At 40.2% G+C, this 25369-nt stretch overlaps 1 protein-coding gene across 1 annotated transcript in view; it reads right to left on the bottom strand.

The window, feature by feature from the left end:
- SGCG (sarcoglycan gamma) overlaps positions 1-23249 on the bottom strand; it is a 126423-nt gene extending 103174 nt beyond the window's left edge. The window contains exon 1 of the mRNA XM_046028349.1: positions 22889-23249. Within this exon, the coding sequence (XP_045884305.1) occupies positions 22889-22954 (66 nt within the window). The 5' untranslated portion in view covers positions 22955-23249. The remainder of the gene's footprint in view (positions 1-22888) is intronic.
- Positions 23250-25369: the final 2120 nt, after the last annotated feature.

Here is a 25369-nt window from a genome sequence, read left to right as displayed (position 1 = left end):
AATAAGATCTTCAAAGTTTTTAATGTAAGGCTAGCTTTCAGCTTATAACTCACTATACATCTCTAACTGTATGTGTTTTAAAGCTATACGAGACCTTAAAGGAAACAACCTAGTCAAACAGTTCACTGGATGTAGAAGAGCTCCTTCAAGGTTACAGAGCTGGTTGGGCCTGGCAAGCAAACGGAAACAGAAATCATTCCTACAGAGAACAAACTGTTGGTTGCCAGAAGGAAGGAGAGGGGGGATGGGTGAAATAGGCACAGGGGATTAAGAAGTACAAACTTCCAGTCCTAAATAAATCATGGAGATGAAAAGCACAACGTAGGGAATATAGTCAGTACTATTGTGTTAATGTATAGTGACAGATAGTGACTACACTTCTCTCTGGTGAACACTGTGTAATGAATACAACTGTTCAGTCGCAATGTTGTACACCTAAAACTAAGGTAACATTGTGTGTCAAATGTACTTCAATTTAAATAAGTCAAATAGAGTCAATTATCGTATGGTTTCACTTACTTGTGGAGAATAAGGAATAACATGGCGGACACTGGGTGAAGGAGAGGAGAAGTGAGCTGGGGGCAATCGGAGGGGGAGATGAACCATGAGAGACTGTGGACTCTGAGAAACAGTGTGGGGGGTTGGGTGAGCCTGGTGGTGGGTATTAAGGAGGGCGCGTATTGCATGGAGCATTGGGTATGGTGCAAAAACAATGAATCTTGGAACACTGGAAAATACAGTAAAATTTTTTTTAAAAAGTGAAAAGAAATTACAAATAAAAGAAAATAAATAAATAAAGAGAAGTCCTTAGGCTCTTATGTTAAGCGTGATCTTACTTCACTATAAGATCCTTCGGGGATTCACCCGTATCCGTCCCCCTGTAGTCAGTTAGCAATCCTGCCCTCCTACCTCACTTCTGCCTGGGACAGACAGTCCTGCTGCTTAAGATATTGGGTTGGGGAGGCCACTTTTAGATCGGGTGAAAACAAGGAATTTCTCATAGATATATGGTTCATTTTGGACTCATTATTTGTGTTTTTGATATGAAGTGGAAGGTAAGTTTGCCCGCGGAGGGAGCATATAGGGGATGATGGGGGATGAGACAGTTGAAAGTTTGACAGGAAGAGAGAAGTCATGAAGAGCTGGGGGGTGAATTTACTAGTGAAATATAACAGACAATGTTTGGAGCCCGCTGAGTTGATCAATATATAGTGGTCCTATTTTCCGTAGTTCCTGTGATTTTGGATACTAATTGTAGGTGTGAGCTCCTATGACAAAATCCCCCCCCAAACCACCTCACACTTTCTTCCCAAACCAAACTCATCGTCTCCCAAACCTGCTCTCTTGTTCATCCTTCCTTTCTCAGTGTGCGGCTCCAACCCCCCAAAGTTAGCGACGGCTGATGTGGAGCCTCCCTCACTCACCAGCCCTTCAGTCACTAAGCCGCGGGATCTCCTGCTCTGCTTGCTCCTTTCTCTCCACCTCCGGTCCCACTGGGGCGCTCACCAGCAGGTGTCTCCTGGTGCTCAGTACCTGCTGGCCTGGTTCCAGGTTCTGCCACAGTCCATTTTGGACTCCTGGGATTGCCAGAGAAATGCCGAAAACAGGTCATTCTCTCCACATCACTCCCTAGCTTAAAGACCCGCTGCAAGCCTTCAAGATGGGGACCACGTTTTTGACAGGGCGCGCACACCGCTATGACTGGGCCGAGTCTGTCTCCCTTTGCCCCATCCTTTAGGTTCTGTAAGAAACTACATGCCATTGGGTGTCTGGCTAAATACGACTAGACTAACCTCCCAGCCTTTTCTTTCTAATGACTATTTAACTTTTGAAAGTCTGTTCACTTGTCATTATCAGCTTTCAATATATATTCTATAGGTATTATATCTATATATATTTCTATATGTGTTTAGACTTACCTCCCATCCTTTTGGACTTTTGAAAGTCTGTTCACTTGTCATCAGCTTTCTATATGTATTTATAAACTTATAGTTATTTGCATTTACATTACCATCATTGTTTTACATACATATTCTTTTAGACTCTGAACTCCTTGCTCAGCACCCGAGCCCTCCATTAACGGAACCCTGAATAGTTACACCAAACTCAGTATTTTTTATGATTTCAGTTCCACAGCGCACTGTAACACCAGAAAAAAAAAAAAAAAAAAAAGAGCTAACAGGATGACATTATAAGACTTTTCCAGAAGAGGTCAGTATAACAGTAATAAATGTATTTGCTTTCAGGGCAAATGAAATGTGAAATCAAATTATTTTGTGAGAGATAAATTTCAAGCATTAAAAAATACCCACGTCAATGACCTGCCCCTCTAATCAAAGCTACAGCTTCCTCAAAAGAGATGGCCATAGACTTTTCACAGAAGCAAAATGAAATGATTCTCTACACAACAAGTTTAAATCTAGAATGTAATTAATGTAATCACCTGGATGCTTCTCACCCAAATTCTCTGGTTATTTTAAAATAGAGATCATCCAAGTGTATGCATTTTAGAAAGAAAATTCATATTGCTTTTGGAGTTGCTGTACAAATAAAAAAATTAAATTGACCACTAGATTACTGAATGCAGGAATTTTGTGGCTTCTTCTGATACTTGGGGGGAAGTGTAAGAGTCCCTACTTAGTGTAAAGGGGCTAATTCAGTGTTGTCAGGGATGACAGATAAGAAAATAGTGCGATGCTGGAAAAAGACTTAAAAAAAAGAGAACTCTTACATTTCAGAAAATGGACTACCTGAAATTTCAAAGGTTATTCATTGGTAATCACTGAATTGGGCTGTCATATATACTTTTTAAATAGTCTTTTATTTATCTTAGGGAGAGCAAGGGGCAGAGGGAGAGAGAGAGTCCCAAGCTGACCCTCCATTCAGTGTGGAGCCCAATGCGGGGACTGACTTGGGGCTCAATCCCACCACCCTGAGATCACAACCTGAGCTGAAATCAAAAGTTGGAAGCTCAGCCCACTGAGCCACCCAGGTGTCCCACTGCTGGCCACTCTTACTTCCAACCATCTGTAGTTTCCCTGTACTTTTTGTCATACTTAGCAGGGTCCTATTTACCTTCCACTTTGAAATTGTAATCTCCTATATCTCCTGTGATTTGATCAGGTTGATTTAAAAAATAATGCAATATACAGCATTCACATTTTTACACCTAGCTACCCAACTATCTAACCATATTCCCTTTCAGAGACAAACACCTGTGCTCCTCAATGCTTCTATTATCAGTTTGAATGGAATCTTTTTTTTTTAAAGATTTTATTTATTTATTTGACAGATCGCAAGTAGGCAGAGAGGCAGACAGAGAGAGAGAGGGGGAAGCAGGCTCCCTGCTGAGCAGAGAGCCTGATGTGGGGCTCGATCCCAGGACCCTGAGATCATGACCTGAGCTGAAGGCAGAGACTTAACCCACTGAACCACTCAGGTACTTCAGAATTTTTTTTTTTTTTTAATATTCTTCCAAATGTTTTAAATGCCTTGTACTGATATTGTGCCTTTCCCAGAGAGCTATTGTTGTTGGAGTTTCTGAATACCATTTCTGTTGTTGTCATAAAATATTTTGCAAAATTTGCCTTCCTCAGTTTATCCTAGTTGTCTCTCGGTTTTTATTCCTTTAATGTATTATTTGGAATCAATGTCATTTCTCTTCTTGAAATGCACTGATCCTTTCTAATTTAAGTAGTTTATATTATGGTTTTCTTGTAGGACTCACCTCAAGCTACCTTACCTTCTAACGGTCTTTCACTTTCTGGCATTCTCTACTTCTACCACATCAACAAACTTCTGTGGAATTTCTGATGTTGTTCTGAAATGTATAGGATCATATTTTTCTTTAGCATCCTGTACCCCTGACTCCTCCTCTTCTGTCTTGCCGAGCCAGCTTCCCGCACAGCCGCTGTCTTCCTTACATCTCACTGCTCCCTTGAGCTGGGTGAACCTTCCCTGACTCAGCTTTCACATCCTCTCCTCATATACCCCTTTCCTTTGATGGACTGCACCCTCAAATAATCATTCAGAAGTAGTGTTTGGGAAGTAGATCATCTGAGTCTTTTTATGTCTGAAAATATATCTATTCTGCTCCAAAACTGGTTAATAGTTTCATTTAGTATAAAATTTTAGGTTGAAATAGTTTCAGACTAAACTTTGAAGTCCTTGCTCCATTGACATCTGTCATTAAGAGTTCCTGCAGAGAAATGTAATTCTAGTCTGATTTGCATTTCTGGTTTATATTGCATAAGGTACATTACTATTTAAAGATAACTGTTTATTTTTTGGTAAAATTAATATTCTCCCTAATTTATTTCCTATTGCATTCATCTGGCATTTCATATAACTGATTTGATCAAAGAGAAGGGAGCATCCATTTATAAAACGTAAATGTATTTGTTTTTATTGAAAAGTAAACATTGAGTGAATACTTATATTTCATGAATGTGTTTAAAATTTCTTTACCCTGATCAGAAATTTCTGACCAAGAACTAGAGAGTAAATGATTTATGAAAAGGAATATATGTGATATAAAATAAAGTGGAGGAAAAAAAAAACAGAACTGAAAAAGAGAATACCGGAAAACTGTAGATAGAGGAATAGATCTGCGCCCAGAGACATTGGAAAATATGTCAGACATTGAAATTTGTGAGAATAGTCGCTTACAAAGGAACACTCACTCCTTCTTTGAGAAGGGTCCTCCTAGTATAGTAACATTTCTAGATTTTCTCTGTAACTTCTCATTTCTTCCCAGGGAAAGTGGATTCATTCTTTTCATTGATGAGTTAGAAAAAGAAAGTGGGTCGGTATGGTCCATTTTCTCCCTCTTCAGGGATGTTCATGCCTGGAGAGAGTACAGTTTTGACACTGATCTTTCAGGCCCTAGGAGGGACCTGTGATCACCTAGAGCTGCCTGAGGGGCGGGTGAGCCCTTGCTGGGATTGTAACATCAGCAAACCCATTGTTGCTGCACTTCTCGAATACATTCTCCAATACATCTGTAACAGAAATGACATGGAGGCCTTCATTTGCCTCCTCCCTTTGTCTCTCAGTTGGTTCAGAACTGGGGAGGTAAAAAGAGCTGTGGTTTTTCTCAATCTTCTCAAACTAAAAAAAAAAAAAAAAAAAAAAAAAAAAAATCAGCATTTAACAACCACATATCTCTTCTGAGGAGCTACTATCTAGTTGGGGCTATTCTACACCAGTACTTAGACTTCTCTAACTCTTCTACTTCCTCCTTTTTGCAAGGCTGGTACCCTCCTAAGGTCCTCACAGCATTCAGCGTAGACCGGTCTGTCACTGCTTATTTACTTCCCTAATCCTGTTTATTCTTTACTTGATCTTAAGTTTAGTGGCAGGGACTGACTCTTGATACCTGTATTTCCTTAGCCTCTAGGTATTTATTAAATATCTGCTAAATGAAGGTATTTAACAAGTAAGCCACAATTTCTGTGCTTACTAAGGTAGCTTTCTTTCTAGCTTGGAGGACAGACAGCTAAATAATTACTCAATAATACGGTTAGCATAAGAGTGTAGATAGGAACCAAAGGCTATGGAAGCACATAAAGGAAAAGTTAAGTGTCTTTGAAAGAGACGTAGTGGTAGTTGATTCTCCTTCAGCAGAAATCATCACCCTCTCAGCCTTTTGAAATTTCTGATATTTGTGAATGTTTCAAATGTATTCAATATGTTGACATAATCGTGTGTGAACACAATTGTAAATGTATATAAGCCAACACATATTGAGATGTGTACCTGTCACTGACCTAAGTGCTCTGTTTTTTTATTGACTCACAAATAAGTTTTGAGACCATGAAGCAAAACTCTGAAACAGTTATAGTACTGGTGACTTTAGTTCAACCCCCTAAAGCCCCCCAAATCGGGTGTAGATGCTTATAGCCTCTATGGCTTGACGGCTTGGCTGATATCCTGTATTCCGTAGTCTGATTATGATTAACACTGTACCGCGTTAATTTAAAATCTTCCTTACTTATTCTTTCCCTACAAATAATATAAACAAATGGCCCAAAATACTAGGCTTTGGGATCAAAAATTTAAATTTTTGATTAAATTAAATTAAATTAAAATTTAAATTCAGCTTTTTCACAAGTAAAAGCTTGTATAATGTTAGGTAACTTAGTTATTTTCTTAATGGTCTGTTTTCTGCTATTAATGTTGGGGATAATATCAGCTCTCTGCTCAAGGCTAGTAAAATAATTAAATGTGATAATGTACAAAAGGCACTTGGCACAGAGTAAAATACATACAAATGGCAACTATTATTATAATTGTTTCTTAATGCTGTGAGTGAATTTTTCAAAACGAAATAAAATACATGAATCACGGATTATGACGAATACAGCCTTTACAACAAATGTATTTTGGCTTACTCCATGGCATATCAAATATGATAAGAATATTCTGACTTGACGCTATGCCTAATCATTAATGTGCTCAGCTAGTAACTAACTTTCCTAGGCGGACTACATGAGAGCACTTTCACACACTCAAACCAAATCATTATTACTTTCTTACAGTTTAGTTTTTGAGTACTCACATCTTTTGTCAACAATTTGCCTTGTATATGATACATGCAGCTTAACAGTCTGGACTGACACACACGGTTACTTCACAGTCTGAAAGTTAAAGATACTGGAGTTTCCACGAAGCTGAACTTGACATGCTTCTGACCATTGCTCTGCTTGTGTCCTCTTGAGAGTTCCTGAGCTCCTGACCCCCGACCTTCACGCTATCTACTGAAAAGTCTAAAAGTCTTATTATTTCATAAACCTTCTTTCCACTGAACTTGTGACAGCTGGATGCTAGAGGTCCCATGACAACACAAACGCTGTGTCATGAGGTCATGAGGTGACAGCAAGATTCAATGCTGAGGCCCAGGAGAAAAGACAGTGATGAAGAGAATGACCTTGACAAATGAGATATAACTGAAGATTTTGGTTGGGGTCCCTTGTGTTTACGACTTATAGGTGTGGGTATTTCAAAGTCATCTTGTCGCAAACTCAACATATTTCAATTACCCCTCCCACTTCTCCCCAAAACTTCTCTTCTGTTCTCTTTCTTAGCTTAAAGCCCTGCCATTTGCCAGTTGGCCCTGCCAGAAACTTTCCGAAGCTTAATGTAAATTATTTCAACCAATGTATGTTTTTGCCTCCCCCCCCCAATTAGCAAGTGATCAAAAAGTCCTTTTAAAAATTTATTTGAAAAAGGAAGTGCAACTAAAGGGAAGAAAATGAGGGATGCTGGCCTAAGCACAGCCTATGTATGACAGAGTCCAGTTACCTACCATGAAAGAAAAGCATTAGATTCTGGATACTTTCAGCAACAAGGAGGAAATCTGGCATCTCCACAACAGCACAAAATCTGGTTTCTTCACTATAGCACAAAAATGCCATTGGCTTACTAATATTTAAAAGAGAATAAATTTTTTTTTCATTTAAAAATGAGAGATTAAAAACTTAAAAATGTCAAAAATGAACATGTTGGTTCCAAAAAGTGTACGAGCACGTGTTTTTTGTTTCTCAACATCCATTAACTCTACTTCTAGTAATAACCCTTGGATTTTTTGTGGGGGGACTCACCCCTACCTTGCTATCAGTCATATGTTTGGTCCATTCCCAGTATGAACTCACTCCTGACTTAGCCCAACCTGAGCAGACTGTGGCATTCTCTGGGCCAGAGCTTATTTTAGAATGACTCCATCCGAGCCAACCAGCCACAATCAGAGCAATTCCACAACTTTTGTTTCAGTGGCTGACAAGACAGACTTTCTTTTCTGTTTGACTTGAATCGATAGTGAATCAAGCCGGGTTAGTGAGCAGCAAAGGTTGGAGCTGAGAGATGAAGTAAAATTCATGGTAATTTCAAGTCCGTAAATGGAGGCATGCCTAAATCAGCTCTAATCTTGTACTTTTTAGTTACATCAGCCAATAAATTGCCTTTCTTCCATTCAAAACTGTAGTGTGGGTATTTGATCATTTGCAATATAAAAATCTAATGTAAGCTTTAATTAAAGCAACACAATAAAGAACTTGTCTTTTTTTAAAGTGGTGCATAAACAATGAATCTTGGAACGCTGAAAAAATAAATTTAAAAAAAAGGCAAAAATAATTTTTGTGGGTGGTGGTCATGGTGTAGGAATTCACTCAGGTCCTGGTGTGAGAGAGTGAGGAGGTGATGGTACCAAGAGTAAAGTTTCAAAAAAATGAAGAGAGGTGATGAACACAAACTTGTACAGCCCCTTACCAACAGCTGGGAAACAGAACTGGGAAGCTGCAGAAATCCAGACCTTCCCTGGTGGCATACATGAATGATGGGGTTACTCAGATGCTCTGGGGAAGTCAAAGATGAGGACAGAGAAAGATAACTTGACTTGGCAAGAGAAGACCAGGGGGAAGATTTAAGATCGTAGTTCTAAATTAAAAAAAAAAAAAAAGGAGCCTGGGTGGCTCAGAGAGTTAAAGATTCTGCCTTTGGCTTAGGTCATGATTCCAGGGTCCTGGAATCAAGCCCCCATCGGGCTCTCTGCTTGGCAGGGAGCCTGCTTCCCCCTCTCTCTCTGCCTGCCTCTCTGACTACTTGTGATCTCTGTCAAATAAATAAATAAAATCTTAAAAAAAAAATGATAGGCTTGGTAATGATTCAAGGACACTTCCTGAAAAAGCCCTGACTTTCTCATATACTATTATCTCATCAAAACTAAGAGTGATGATTTAAGAACACCACTGCCAGGAAGGAGTACCTCTGCAAATTAAACTATAATCTGGCACTAATGGTAATATGCATCCCAATTAAGAGCTATTAAAATGCAAAAAATGGGCATTGTAGATTTGGTAAGATACGTAACAATGCAATGGAGTGAATGATAACAGCAGTTGTCTGTCATTCATGATGTATTTAAGTAGTATTCATCAAGGATTATCTGTCATACACTTGAGTTGCTTTTGTTGACTAGTTTTTATGTTTGCTAGAATAAATGAGAAATTCAGTTCTCATTGTCTCAGTAATTGCCTAAGAAAAGTAATGCCCTTTTAGGTGGGTGTATGGCAATGCTTCCTATTGTTATAGAGGTTGCTTAATGGAATTAATGATTGACTCTCTGTGAAACTGTTTTTCTGGGATGCTGAGTTGGTTTGTCTTATATGAATCAGTTACATGCAAAGGCTACCAGGATCCGGCTGAAGCCACTTCTGCTGTTTTTGATCCAATGAGTACCAACTGGGTGCCAAACCCTGTTTTAGATGCTGAGGATAGCTGAGTGCACAGGACAAAGAGGTCTTACCTTTTTCGGAGCTTATATTCTAGTTGAGAGCAAACAGCCAATCAATGTGAAAACAATAATCAAGAAAATTTCTCACCCTGGCAAGTTTATTAAGAAATTAAGCATGGGGATGGGGAGAATATTTAAGTACATGGTCAGGGCAGGCCTTTGTGGGATGACCTGAAGAATGAGAAAGAAGTTATCACGAAAAGACCAGGGCAAAGTGTGATACAGGTAGGGGATTGGTCGGTAGGGCTGGAGAGAATGAGGCATGAAGAGCAATGGTTCTCAGCAGTGACCACACATTAGCAGCAGCCAGGAGGTATATAAAATAATACTATTGCTTAGGATCCTCTCCAGACATTCTGATGTATTTGGTATGACAGAGGCCCTGCTCTAGGTATTTGTCCAGTTCCCTAGGCAGTTCTAATAGGTGGCCGTGGTTGATAGTCTCAGCTGCACAGCAATGTAGCGATAGTCCCCTTTAAGAGAAGACCTCATCCCAAACATTAGATGTAGAACTACATGAAAAGTGTTGACAGTATCCATGAAATACTGCTCCTTTCTTCTAACAAGCCCCTTCCATAGAGCTGTCACTCTCTCCCTCTCCTTTCTGCTCTCTGCCCAGCTACTTTCAGGAGGTCTGTGCCAGGATGGGATATGTTCTGGTCTAACTGGAATTTTCTTCATGACCCAAAGTATTTGTGTTTGTCCAGTTTTCACGTCTGTTTGTTTGGTTTCTTTCTCTCCTCTGCTTCTCTCCCCTCCTTTCTCCTCCCTGTGCTTCCACCCCTCCTCCCTCCCTCCCTCCCTCTCTCTCTTTTTTTTTCACAATGCAAGATCTGTCCTATGCTTAGCTTCAACAGTCAGCTTGCCTCACGACATCTGACGTTTCTGTGTGACTCCCTATCTGCCCACCTTTGCCTCTTGGCACCGAGCTTGTGCAAGAGATGCCCTGCTGTCAGCTTGTTCATTTCCTCCTCCGCTGCGTGTGAGGTGTGCACACTGCACCACGCAGGACACACTCGTTACCTCTGAAACACACACAGTGCTGTGTGTTCGGAGCCTACAGTGCCTACGGCCTCTCTCGCTAGTCTTCAAGACACATACCTGTTCAATCCCCACTCTTCGGGGTAACTTTCCACTTGTTTTGTGGTTTGGGTTTTGGTTGTCTCCTAGTTTTGCTTAAAATAGAATCTGAATGAGTTTTTCACTCGCTTTGCTGCTTTTGAATGATTTCAGGAGGAGTCACTGCGGAAATACTACCCTCACATTGTCATCTTCAACGTGGAAGTCTGTTACCCCCCGTGCCCCTTCACTGTAGGGTGAAGAGGTTGTTAGTGACTTGTGAAAACTACTTGGAGGCACGAAGGGTACCCTTCTGTGGATCCTCACTCCTGAAAGAATTTTGGTCTTTCACACAATCTTAGATAACCAAAGAAGAGGAAAATAGCAAATTCAGTTTCAGCAAAAACTTAAACAGAGCACAGAATTGAGGATGATTCTGTGGCCTTGGTTTGAGTCAGACTCTCAGGGTTCCCTGTTCCTCTATAGATCTTATCCTACCTTCAGAGCTTATATTCTGGCAATGTGAGTGCTCTCTTTCGGAACATGATTCTGTTCAGTTCACCTTTATGCCCAGGAGTGTAACTGAAAGCTTAGTCATTTTTGACAGTTCGTTTTAACTCAATAGAATGAAGTAATTGCCTTAGGTTCCCAAAATGAGAATTTTCTTTTTCTTTTTCTTTGCTTCTTCTTCTTCTTCTTCTTTTTTTTTTTTTGTATATTTGAAAGAAATAGTTAAGCTTTTTTTTTCACATCTAGGCTATGCTGGGTGAACATAAAGTTTACTACTATTTGACAGATATGGCTGGTAAAATTTCACACGTCAGTATGTCCCCAAGTGGTTGTGAGCTCATTCCCACTACATGTAGTACAGACTCCTGCTTCTCTCCCAGGACCACATTTGGCTCCTTTCTACTGAAACTATCACTGAAAACATCCCACTTATGTGGCCAGGAAACAGTCTTATTCTTTGGGCCAATTCTGAGCATCACATATTCTGATACAATGTTTAGGCTTTGTGCAAGAAGAAACATTATTATTTAGCTACATTAGACCTAAGCATTTGCAAAGCATTCTTTCAACATAACAGATATATGATACGCTTCTAAGAAAATATATTTAGATTTGCAAATAAATTTGTAGAATACAGCCAATTATTTGGATGCAAACTGTATGGTACACTGTGAGGAAGTAATACGAGGTCTTTTTCTTCCCACATCATAAATAATGCAAAAATGTTTGACTTGTATGAAAAGACATACTCTTAGAAATGCTTTTAGGAAAAAAAAAGTCATATAATTTTTGCATTTAAAAATATTTTACACAAACCTGGGTAATGGTGGATGGATAAACAAACTGATACATCCAGACAATGGAGTATCATCCAGCAATAATAGGAAATGAGCTCTCAAACCATTAGAAGATGTAGGGAAAACTTAAATGCCTACTATTAAGTGAAAAAAGAAAATATGACAGGCTTACATTGTTTCCAACTATATGAAATCCTGCAAAAGGCAAAACTATGAAGACAATAAAAAGATCACTGCTTCCCAGGGGTCTGCGGTCAGAAAGGGCTGACTAGGTGGAACACAGGGAACTTTCAGGGCATGGAAACTATTCTTTATGGTGCTATAATGGGGGATACATGTCATTATACACTTGTCCAAACCTAGAGAATGTACAATACCAAGAATGAGCTCTGAAGCAAACTGTGAACTTTGGGAGCTAACAGTGTTGTAACAACTGTAGGAGGGAATGTTTATAATGGGAAGGCTGTGGGGGGTGGCAGGAGGAGTATGGAAAATCTCTCTACCTTCTTCTCAATTTTGCTGTGGACCTAAAACTGCCTTCCTTCCCAAGTCTTTTAAAAATGTTATCTGTCATTGCTGGATGGGAGGTGGGTGGGGGGAAAGGCATTAAGGAGGGCAGCTGATGTGATGAGCACCAGGTGCTATAGGCGATGATGAATTACTGGACTCTACATCTGAAACTAATGATGTTGGCTACTTGAATTTAAATTAAAAATATATAAAAATAAATTGATTAATTAAATTTTTTTACCTTCATCCGCTACTATTTTGTTCCTTTTTAAAATACCAACATCTGTACTTCAGAGTTAGCCCAAGAAATATCAGGTATTTACTGGCTGAATTTAGCAAATAACATAATTATTGATTTGAGGATAATGCTATAATATTCATTTTATGTTCTTTCATTGTTCAAAAACTATCTTAAATCATTTTTTGCCCCAATTTTTTCACACTGAAATGGAGTACCTTGATTAAAATTGTTCAAATAAAACTATATCAAAACAAGCACAGGACAAGATTGCTTTAAATAGCTCATAGGTAGGCTGAGAAGAATTAATTTTCTGTTTTTAATAAACCAGTCATATGTGTAGCCACCATCTCTCTCTAAAGGTTTTCCTTTTACGTAAGCCTCAAACATGTATTAATCTTATGCTAATTCATAAATTGGGGAAGGCAGAAGGCACCCATGGTGGGGGGTGGTAGTCATGGAAATGTAATGGCCTGAAGAAGTTGAAGGAGAAAGCAGGAGGGGAGGACCCAAGCCAAGCTGCTTTGAAGAGGGAAGGATGGATGGGGGCATGGTTAAGGTTATGGCTGGGGAGAACAGGAAGTTGAGGCAGTGCATACCTGAGTGCCCCATCGTCTCAGCTGAGCAGGAGAGAGCTCATCTGCTAAGGGTGGAAAGGACAGCAGATAAGTGGAGCATAAATGAAATCACAGCATGAGGCTAAGGGTCCTTCCAGCTGAGGCTGGAGGCTGTGAATGTTCAGCACTGGCAACTGAACACTTATGGGATTTTAAAAACATTTTGGGGTAAGAATAGGAAAATCACACTACAGGAGAGATCTGTGACAGGACTTTGCTTAGTGGATGGAGCAGATACACACGGACAGGTGGAAGCTGATGATGCTGATCAGGCCAGGGAAGTTCCGGCCATCAGCATGGGTCCAGTGGTGTGGGAAGGCAAATGTCAACAGGAGGAGGAGGCTGGAAGATGACGGTCTGAGACAGAAGTGGAGGCGTGGGACCTGCCTAGGCTTCTTCATGATGTTTCCCACGTGCAGAGAAGTCCCAAGAGTTTCTGTGCTCAAACTTGAGAAGATGGAAAAAAATTAAGCCTAACTCCACAATAATTTGCTGAGCAACCCCAGACGGTGGTAGATACCAAGCTGCACTCTAAGCATCACGGAAGCAGAGGCCGCTGGACCCCAATTCAGGAAACTGGGAAGCCGCGTAGAGTGAGGCTTTCATGGAACCTAGCACCCACTCGGATGGACATGGGAAAGGTGTTAACCTGGCTGTGTGGGAGAATAAATGAAAATCAATGTTAACCAACCAGAGCAGGAATGGTTTGAAGTGAATAATGAAGCAGCCCATTTTGGAGAGAGAAAGAATGTGGGTTGAGTGAACTATTGTATAGAGATATTTAATCTACAGTTTGAAATTAGGGTTAGTGACCCATAAGAATTTTGCAGTGCTATAACTCAGACCATTGCTAATGAAATTCTGGCCTTTGAATTTTTTCCCTGTCTTTTCTGAATGCAGCAGATCAACTTTTAAAAATCCATTTGCTTAACTGGGGCAGGAGTTGACAAAGTCAGTCACATTTTGGATATAACATAGAACTCACATCAAAAGCATCTGCTATGGAAAATTTTCCACAGCCCCATTCCCACCCCCCCCACTTTATTTTATTGAGGTGTAATTGGCAAATAAAAACTGTACATATTTAAGGTGTATAACTTGACTTTTGACATATACTGTGAAATGACCACCAGAGTCAAGCTAATAAGCACAACCCTCGCCTCACGTCGTTACTGCTTCTCCTTCCTTCCTTCCCTGGTCAGAACACTTCCATGTTACCATCGTAGCAAATGTCAAGTATACAATATAGTATGAGGTATCACCTCACACCTATTACAGTGGTATTCTCCAAAAAAGGCAGGAGATAACAAGTTTTGTCAAGGATGTGGAGAAACTGGAACTCGTATACACTGTTGATGAGAATGTAAAATAGTGCAGCCATCATGGAAAACAGTGTGGAGCTTCCTCACAAAGTTTAAAAATAGAACGATTACCTGACCCAGTAATTCTACTTCTGGGTATATATTCAAAGGAAATAAATTGGGATCTCGAAGAGATCTCTTCACTTCCGTGTTCCCTGCAGCATTATTTATAATAGCCAAGACACAAAAACAATGTACATGTCCATCAATACATGAATGGATAAAGAAAATGTGCTATATGTATGCACTGTACATTTTTTGGGGACTATTTTTTAGAGCAGCTTCAAGTTTATAACAAAACTGAGAGGGAAGTACAGAAATTTGCCATATTCGTCCTGTCCCCACGCACACACAGCCTCCTCCCTTACCCATCTATCTCACCAGAATGGTACATTTTTGTTAACAAAGATGAACCTACCCTGACACACTGTAATCACTGAAAGTGATTTTCCTTTCAGTAAACTGGAATTTTCTCTTGGTGTTGTATGTTCTATGGGTTTAGACACATGTGTAGTGATATAGAGCTATCATTATGGTATAGTATTTTCTTTTTTTGAAGTGAGCAAGAAGGGTTCCATTAGTTTTTTTTTTTCTTTCCAGCTTCATTGAGGTAGATTTAACATATAGCACTGTAAAAGCTTAAGGTTTTCAATATGTTGATTTGATACACTTATATACTATGAAATCACCACCTTTTATTATTATTATTATTTTTTAAAGTGTTTGGAAATCTCTAGATTATGTGATTTTTTTTAAAGATTTTATTTATTTATTTGACAGAGAGAGAGATCACAAGTAGGCAGAGAGGCAGGCAGAGAGAGAGGAGGAAGCAGGCTCCCTGCGGAGCAGAGAGCCCGATGCGGGGCTCGATCCCAGGACCCTGAGATCATGACCTGAGCCGAAGGCAGCGGCTTAATCCACTGAGTCACCCAGGCGCCCCCCACCTTTTATTATTTTTTTGAAAAAATCATCTACAAATAACCAATATCTATGAGTTGGATAAACATCTTCCAACTGTTTCATGTGTAGCAAATAAAGGACAACATCACTTTTCAATATGTAGTTAATATTTTTAAAATAAGCAACATAGAAAAATCTTGAGCCTTTCCCTGTATGAAAGTAAGAATACTTTATGAAACTACCTTAATGAAACTGTAAAATCTTTTGCCTGCACCATTTTACCTGTCAAAAGAGGCAAACTTGATAAATTAATTTTTAAGTTCCCCCCCTTATTTCCAATTTATATAAATCTTTCTTATCTTTTAAAGGAAAATGACACTCTGATTCACCTCTATTGGTTATTGTATGTAGGAGCAAAATCATAAACCTACTGTGCAGATGATCATGGCTTACTGATGGGTACAACAATTACCATTTTAAAATATGGGTCACATATATGCATTTCTCTAATTTTTTTTATTGTGTGCTGTTGTTGTATCAGTTTTGTATAGTGATAACATTTAAGGATGATCCATAATGTAATGTAATGTAATGTAATGTAATGTAATGTAATGTGTACAGCATATTCATGGTGATGCATATATTAAAATATTATTTTTTTAAAAAACAAATCTCACCATACTAATTTTTATGAATTAGAGGTAGTTTACAAACACTAACTTACTCAGTTTGAAGTTTCAGCTCCAGAGAGGAAAGCAATGTTTTTTTTTAAGTTTGTGAATTATATCATTGCCTGAAACAAGAAATGAGTAAAGAAGGTAAAGAAGAAATAAATAAGGACTAATTCCTTCTGTCCTAAATCTTTTGAGTAAGAACAGATTAGTATTTTGTATGACGTGATTTTTCAAAACCAGTGTTTACATTGCTATTGTGAAAATGAAAAAACCTCATTCAAAATGCAATCAGAAGTGGAGACGGGTTAGCCCTCCTTCACTACTGCCCCTCACAGCCTACACAGCCCAGCAGGAGGGAGTCAACTTCCTCCCAGTCAATGAGGAGCTGCCACGATTTCAGTCACCTGTGGCCAATTAGAAGCCACTGCTACTTCAGACTCTCATTTTCCTCCAAGGAACATTTGTTCAAAACCACCCTCCCACTTTCCTTCTTCCCTCTACAAAAGGATGTTTTTCCCTGTTCTCCAGACTTGCCTATGGTTCTCCATGATTTACGTGTCCCAAAATGCAATTTCCCTATTCCCAAGTAAACTAATTTGCTGCGTGGTAGCCTTTGTTGTTCAATTTTTAAGGTTGACCATATCAATCTGTGTTGAAAAATATGTCACAACTAAAGTTATTTCTTCATAACTGATTGCTTTCATTAGTATAGATCGGGTTTGGTAAATGATGGCCTGTGTGTCAAGTTAAGACCTGCCAGCTGTTTTACAAGTAGACTGTTCCTAACCCACAGCCATGCCTACTTATTTATGTATGTCTATGGCTGTACCACTGCCCAGTTGTGTAGTTGTAACAGAGATCTTATGGCTCACAAAGCCCCAAATATTTATCATCTGGCCCTTTATAGAAAAACTTTGCCTACTCCTGATACATCTCATTGGAAATAGATTATATTGTAGATATGCAAGTCATATTTTAGTTAGGTTTTACTATTTTCAAAACAAATTTGTCTTATTACCATTGTTAGTCCAAGAAGTGAATCTGATAATTATATTACATTTTTATGTACCCTTCACTGCCCTGGCAAAGTAAAAAAAAAAAACCCTGAAATCAACTGGTACTTACCTGAATACCTGTTCTAATTACAAATTCATACTTAAGTTCTGAGTTTCATGTCACAAGACAAAATACTCAAACCGCAATTTACTAGTTTCAAGCAACCAACCGCTCAAACTCTAATTACTAACAAAACTGTCCCGACCTCTATCCTTACTTTCCAACTAATATTTGGTAGAGATATTAATAAATAAAAACAATTTAGTAATAAAGGTATAGATAGCCCAAGAATAAATAATCAATAGGTTAGATAACCAATTTAAATAATCCACAGACTACATAATTAACAAATAATTGAGGATTATCTTCATTATAATGTAACCATTTAACATCATTTAATACACCATTTAACTTTATTACTCATTTTAAAATTCCAGAATTTGGTTAAAATTAGGTTTATTTAAAATTTAGATAAGGAATATCATGGAGCTCTCTTATAATCTAGCTCAGTATGATATACAAAGTATTTTTTTAATTTATAATTATCTTTAAAAATAGTTACATAGGAAATGTTCCCTCCAAATAATGAAATGTATCACACATACAGAGGTCTTCTAATATAAAAAACTGAGAAAACATGAGAGAACCCCATTTGTACCAACAAGACACAGTTCTACATAAAATGTAATACTTTTAAAAATACATGGTCAGAATTACAGAAAAGAATGGAACATTCTCAAGGCTAGAAAAAAGGATGGAAATGAAAGCCAGAGATAACTGGGGAGTGACGCCACATATAGTAGGCAGGTTATTAGACCCACTTACGGGCCTAGAGACTGAGCCTGAATCTTAATGCCCAACAGAGATGGGAGAGTTGGTCTCTGTTCCGAGCAAGGCCAGAGCTCCCATATACAAAGAAAGTCCAAGCAGAGATCCCTCCCTCTCTAAGGCTGTGGATAGAAAGACAAACTACTTCATAGACAGCAAAATCATAAGCTTGAATCAACCAAAAGCCTGTACCATTTACAGGTGACAGTTTGTCCAAATTGATAAAAAATATGTGCTGCCCCCAACCATAAAATCTACATAAAATCTGCTTTGAGACCCATAAAACCCCTGGTATCCCAGCAGATGCACAAGCAGAACCACTCCCAGGGACACTTTCACACCGGCTGCATTTGAGAGTCCTAAGAATAATGCTCAGTGTAGATGAGCTCACACACAATTACAAATCACTCGAGCAATTAAACTATCATGAGGTGGAATGATGGAATCAGCAGTCCGAGAAGAAATGGAAGATGGAAATGAGAAGGGCCAAAATGCATGTAGTGAGAATTCAAGAAGGAGAAAGGGAGAAAAAAAGAGACAAGATTGAAGCAATTTTCAAAGACATGGTGACTTCTACTTTTCCAGACTTGTATGAAGTGTTAACTGGAAGAATTATGCAGAACGCTGAGTGGAGTGTGATACTTCTTAAAGAAACACACACTGTGGGACAGTTACCTGGGGCTTGAGACAGGTCAAAAGAAGGGAAGGGGTGATTATTCTTTCACTATTCCATTTGGGTCGTTCTCACCATTCCCCACTTACATACACCTCCAAGTTTGGATATTGGAAATAAAAGAAAAAAAAAAAGGCAGAAAGGCAAAAAATGAGGCAATACTGTATGATGATATGTGAAGGCTGATGGAACTGTTGCTTCAGGTAAGTATGAATAAAATGAAAATCTTCATAAAATGGAAGTACCAGTGTGCCAGTCACCATCCCACTATGCGCCACACATCTCAAGACTTGTTAATGGAATACTGTGTTCATAAGATACTATTTTATCTATTTTATTGGCCTTCTGTATTTGCCTGATTTAGTCAAAAGTCAAGCAAAAATATTTAGTGAGAAAATGAAGACATCAAAGTTGCCTTCAAGAAGACAGAGTTTCCAAAGAATTCTGAGGTTTTTAAGGGCACCAAGGTTCCCGGTGCTCATGTTTTACACTAGTTAATGTTAACCTTAAGTGTAATGGCCTTCTTTTTCCTTGAATCAAAGTATTCCTAGCAGTACTCATGTGGTCTGGTCATTTGAGCTATTTTGCATTTACAAGAAGCATGAGAGGCAGGATTAACCCAAGCAGTCTTCCTGGGTGCTTTACTGCTCTGAGAGGCATGGGTTTGGTGGCAGGTCTGTATTATTACTCAGTTCTGAGGAGCAATCACCTTGGCAAACGACAGCCTCTCTGAGCCCAGTTTCTTTCTGTCTTAAGTCAGGCCCTCCTCACAGGGTGCCTGTGAAGATGGGTGAAAGGTAATGAACGCCAGCCATTCCAGGCTTAACGTAGGAGCTCAGTCAATGGGCTGCACACAGCACTTTCCTTTTGAGAGCAAGTTATAGAAGTCAGAGGGACAGCAGCAACCTCCCCAAGAGAGAAGGAAATTCTCTGGAGAAAAATTTATTGGATGTTTACCTCAAATAATTCCGGATTAAGGGGGATTATAAACAAATAGATTGAATCAAGAATCTTAAGGCAAAAGGATACAGAAGAGGAACCACGGCTCCCAAGAGCGGCTATTGGTCAGGACAGTGTGGCCGAGAAGGACCTGGGAGGAAAACCAATGCAAACTGTCCTTTATATACAGAGGGCATCTGCACCTCAAGACTTCAAAATGCAAGACAGCCTCAAGTATAATCTAACCCACAGAAATCCATGTAAATAATCCAGTGACTTATGAAGACATTCTTTATAAAAACACAACTTTTATATAGTCCTTGCCTTTTTATACCTGGTTGCTACCTAGGCCTTTGTCTTCAATGCAATATGATCTCAGTTAAGGTTTCCTATTTTTAAATTTTCCCCCTTTTTTTATTCAGTTCACTTATTGTACGTTATTTTGAAAAAGGAGTTTAGGAACAAATATTAAAGTCTACTAGACAAAATATCACAAGCACATTTCCATAAATTAATACCTGGCTCGTGTTACTTTTCCAATTAAGTTTTCATTGTTTTATTATTAATGTAAGCATTAATGTCATCATACTTTATTATAATGGACTGACTCAAGGTTTTGTATGTGCAGCAACAGAGCCCACCTACAGGCTGAAAATCTAATTTAGGTGACCTCAGCCAGGGGTCCAGAACTGGCTTCAAGAACATTTAACCTCTTCATTGGGGAGGGTATGTGCTATGGTGAGTGCTGTGAAGTGTGTAAACCTGGTGATTCACAGACCTGTACCCCTGGGGATAAAAATATATTATATGTTTATAAAAAAATAAAAAATAAATAAATTTTTTTAAAGAGTCCATCAGTGGGAAAATGAGGAACTCTACACTTTACCTATAAATCCTTCCCCAACCCTGAACTGGCTTTTGAAAATACAAAAAAAAAAACAACAAAAAACAAAAAACAAACCCTCCCCAAAAAAAACAACAACAAAAAAACAAGAACATTTAACCTCTTGAAATCCGTCGAAGTTGCAAATCTAGAACAATCACCAGGTTTTCAAAGGAATTCATGACCGTAAAATAGTTAGGAAGCATTTTTTTACTATCTCCGACCTTTTCCTGCTGTCTCTTATACCAGCACAAATATTTCCCTCACACCTAACAAAATGATATGCTAAAAAGACAAGTTGTTATTTGTAGCCAATTTGTTTCCTAATTTAGAAAGTGTGTTCAGGGGGCGCCTGGGTGGCTCAGTGGATTAAGCCGCTGCCTTGGGCTCAGGTCATGGTCTCAGGGTCCTGGGATCCAGCCCTGCATCAGGCTCTCTGCTCCGCGGGGAGCCTGCTTCCTCCTCTCTCTCTGCCTGCCTCTCTGCCTACTTGTGATCTCTCTCTCTGTCAAATAAATAAATAAAATCTTTAAAAAAAATTTAGAAAGTGTGTTCAGAAATTTATAAGCAAATACACTTCAAAGAAGGGATACAATACAGATAACCCTGTATTGGTACCACTCACAACACACAACCAGTTGTGTTTACTTCATATAAATTCAACTGCAGAAGACATAATGAAATGGCATTTTTTGAAAAATCACATAGCAACGCCCCCTAAGTCTTTAGGAAATTAAGTATTTGGGTTATGATACTATGATAATCATGTTCATATAAATCACTTTCTAACAGTACAATTCTAGAGAAAGAAATAAAATTAGCATTACCTTTTTACTTACCTGTTCCTACGTCCATAGATATCTGCCTATTTTACCCAAAGGGCATTAGGAATTCTTGGGGGACACAGTAACAACTAAACATCAAAATGAGGGTCTGATAAATTTTAAAAGGTCATATGCAAGATAATGAAATGATATTGATCAAAATGTAATATATATTGAGTACTATTATCCTCATTAACACCCAGAGAGGTGTTTTAATTGTTTAAAAAAGCAAATTATTTGTTAAAAGTCAAAGGTTCCTGATTTCTTTTATAGTCTGTTTATGTATGTCTATTAAATGGATTGTTCATCACTATGTTTTTTTCAAGATTAAAGAAATATATTCTAGATTATAATTGTTATACAGGACAACTTTTCTATACTTGTAACCCCACAGTGGAGGTATGCCACATGCATTAATGATTTAGGTGTAACATCTACTGAATATTGTGCCTAATGATTCAGTAACAACAAATATTAAATATCAAAGGAGAACAAGGACTTTGGCAAAGCAAGGTATTTGAAAACATGATTCAATAACTTTAAAAGTTTACTATATGATATTTTTACACATGTGGAGTGAATGTCAGTTTGCTAATCACTTTGGAAGCACTTTTTCTAAAAGGAAGTTCACATACCGGAGACAGTGAACCTTTTGGCAAAATATTCCATCACCCAAAATTTAGATATCAGCTTATATACATTTTTGAATAATATTGTAAAATTTGTTTTTCAGGGTTTTGGTTTTTTTTTTTGCTTGCTCATATTAAAGGAAGAAAAGAACAAGAAGAGTCATAAAAAAAGATCTGCTTTAAAAGAAAAATAAACACAATTCCATGGCTTTACAAACATAGATTTACCTGTTTTAAAGAACACTCGGCAGCATTTATACGAAAATACCACACATAAATAGAGTGTAATCAGTAAAAATCTACTTGTACAACATTTGGTATCACTTGATGAGCTGTTATTACGCTGAAAAAATTGGATGTGATTGTACCACTATTTAAAAACATCATACCATCCAGTAGTGATTTAAAAATTATCAACTGCCTAATTCTGGTTTAACCGAATAACGTGCAAATAAATAATAAATACCAACCACGAGCACTACAGAGGGTAGTGGATATAAGCGGGGCGGGAGGATCAAGTTAAAATTCCGCTGAAGACTGTGGGAGCCATCTGTGATTTGAAGGCTGGTTCCCCTCTAAAATGCCCAGGTAAACCCTGTGCAACTCTGCACTTCTTGGTGAAGCCACTCTGCTTACTCAACGTCAAAGGAGAGACTAGTCAGCAATCCATGGCAAGGTTTTTGGCAAAATCAATTTACAGAAAACAAGTTCATTCTTCTTTACACTCTTATCCCCGCACGCACCCCCCTCGCATGCCTGCCTGTCTCTGCCCCCCCCCGCCCCCGCAAGTTATTTAAGTGTCCTGTCACAGTGCATGCAGATCTGCAAAGTTTTTCCGGCAAAGAGAGGCCGACTGTCGAAACTACCTTTCACACTTGTCCCAGAACGCTCGCAGACTGGCAGATGAGGAAGGAAAACGCTGTTTGGGGCAGAGAAGACGCAGAGGGAGAGGAAGCTGGGTGGGAAGGCAGGTTTGGGGTCTTGGGAAAAGGCTGCAGAGGGTCCTAACAACGGAGTTAGTTTCGGGGCTGCAAGAGAAGGAAGGGCACGGAAATCGGGGGAACTGAGCACGCAGTGTCGGCCCGTGACCATTCTCCTTACCTGCTGTACTTCTTGGGGTCCCGGCGAGCAAACGGCCACTGTACTTCCCCTCATTCCCGACGGCATGAGACCACTGTCTCCTCTCCGGACAGCGAGGGCCTCGGCTCCGTCCTCCTTCCTCGACGACCGCAGCGACAACTCTGCTTCTGGGCGGGGGAGCCGCTCCCCCGAGCCGCGGATGCCCACATCCCCGCCAGGGCTCCCGGTGCCACTGCCCCGGCGCGAGCGAGCGGAGGCGGAGGCCAGACGCCCCGGGGAGACTCTGCACGGCTACGGCACCGCCCCCGGGGAGCCCCGCGCGCGCCGGCATAAGCCCGGGGCGCCCCCAGCGGGACGCACACGCCCTCCGCGCGGAGCCCGCGCGCCCGGTTCCCTCCGCCGCGCCCCCTTCCCGCCCCATCACGGCCACCCCCAAGCCCCTGTGCCCCTCCCACAACGGCCGGCGCCCCTGCGTGACTCCCCGCGTCCTTCGCGTCCCGCCAGCACCCCTACGCCCCCATCGCCCCTCCAAGTCCAGGATCTCCCGTCCCGGCGGTTCAGTCGCGCGCCCCGCGGCCTGCCCGCCCCCTGCTCGCCCCCCACGGCCGCGCACGCGCACGGGTCGCTGAGCGGGGCAGTCGTGGACGCCCGCTCGCAGCCCGCTCCTCCTGGGCTGCCCGCGGGGGGCGCCTCCCATCTTTCCCCCTTCGGTCCACTGCGTCTGCCTAACGCATCCCGGGCCTGGAGCTCGGGGGAAGAACTAATTTTCCCACCTGGGCTCCCAGTGCCTTGCAGTTACAGCAGTCTGCGCCTTCCTAATCTGAGGGGTTTAGGGCGTCCCTGTTGAGTGAATGGCTCCCTTCACGGGACTCTAGTCTGGCCGAGAACCGCTGGGGCTCCAGAAGCCGCGCCGTTTCCTCCTAGATCAAAGCGAGGGCAGGTCCCGCCGCTAGGAGGCATCCCTCGGGATTTGCCGAAACTTGGCGGGGGGAAATATGTTGCCAAATACATTGAATCAGGCTCCCAAGTAGTAAGCGCCGATCCATTACTTTTTTTTTTTTTCCATTTTATTTATTTTTTCAGCGTAACAGTATTCATTCTTTTTGCACAACACCCAGTGCTCCATGCAGTACGTGCCCTCCCCATTACCCACCACCTGTTCCCCCAACCTCCCACCCCTGACCCTTCAAAACCCTCAGGTTGTTTTTCAGAGTCCATAGTCTCTTATGGTTCGCCTCCCCTCCCCAATGTCCATAGCCCGCTCCCCCTCTCCCAATCCCACCTCCCCCCAGCAACCCCCAGTTTGTTTTGTGAGATTAAGAGTCATTTATGGTTTGTCTCCCTCCCAATCCCATCTTGTTGGGGATACGATCCATTACTTTTAAGAAGCGTCTTTTACCCTGTTCTTCTCAAGGGCTGCAGAGGTTCGCTCAACTGTGTTTATATGGCAATAGTTATCCTATTAGTGCTTGTGTATTTCAGTCATTCGTTTTCTGGTTGACGGCCACATGTACACTTGGATGCCCTCATCTACGCAGGAAAGTGACTTGTGTTTAGCAGTTCTGTGTCTGGAGAATGGTACGGGCATCTGAGCATGTTTGGTGAATGTGCCTCATCTAAAAGGATCATTTTGGTGTGTTTTATGATTTTTTTTAGATGGAGATATGCTACTGTATTAGGAACCAAATGGAAACATAAAGATGCTGGGAAATTTACACGTTTTTCATGTAATGAAATAGATAAGTGCAAGGCAGAAATGTTTACAATGCTTAGATTATATTAAAGCACACTTTTTCAAAGGTAGAGATCAAAAGGAGATAAGTCAATTTCCCAGGGAAGTGTAATGAAAATCTTTGTTAGTTATTCTCTACCTAATATGTGATAGTGACAACCACTTCTTTCAAAAGCTTTACTCTCACAAGGATAGTTAAGATTGTCATAAGTTGAGATGTGCTCTTAAGTATATATTAATCATTCTCTATTTCACATTTTCTATTTCTATTTCGTAATGAAAAGAACTGTAATTGTTGCTCTAAAATCAATTTACAGAAAACAAGAAACATAAATTGAAAAAGGGGAGATACATGTACATACAAATAAGAAAAGTATTGGAAGGAAATGAGACTCTCCGCTCACCCTCTCCCTAGTGAAACAACCGTTAAGTGGTGAAAGTATTTTAAAAAATCACTTAAAGTCTCTGGAAATTGTCCCAAGGGCATACAACAAATAAAGGAACATTAATTCATGGAAATATACTAAATCTTGGTAAGAAGAACAAAAATCTGGGCCACGACCCACTCTTCCAGCTCCCAGCTCAATGTTACGGAAGGTCCAATCTGAATGAGTGCCGCTGAGAAGATAGTCTCTCTCCCTGTTTTGGGTCTGGGATATTGGCTTCTCCCTGGGAGGGGCAGGACTCCACCATTTTCTGCCCCAGTCCCTCATGAGCATATTCCAGGCAGATGTGGCTGAGAGGTGTGGGACGTTCCACCGACCCAGCCA

This window comes from Meles meles, chromosome 14, assembly GCF_922984935.1.
Source record: "Meles meles chromosome 14, mMelMel3.1 paternal haplotype, whole genome shotgun sequence".
In the NCBI taxonomy this organism is placed as follows: Eukaryota; Metazoa; Chordata; class Mammalia; order Carnivora; family Mustelidae; genus Meles; species Meles meles.
The sequence above is the reverse complement of the archived record's forward strand: the minus strand, read 5'-3'. Positions and strand labels throughout refer to the sequence as shown.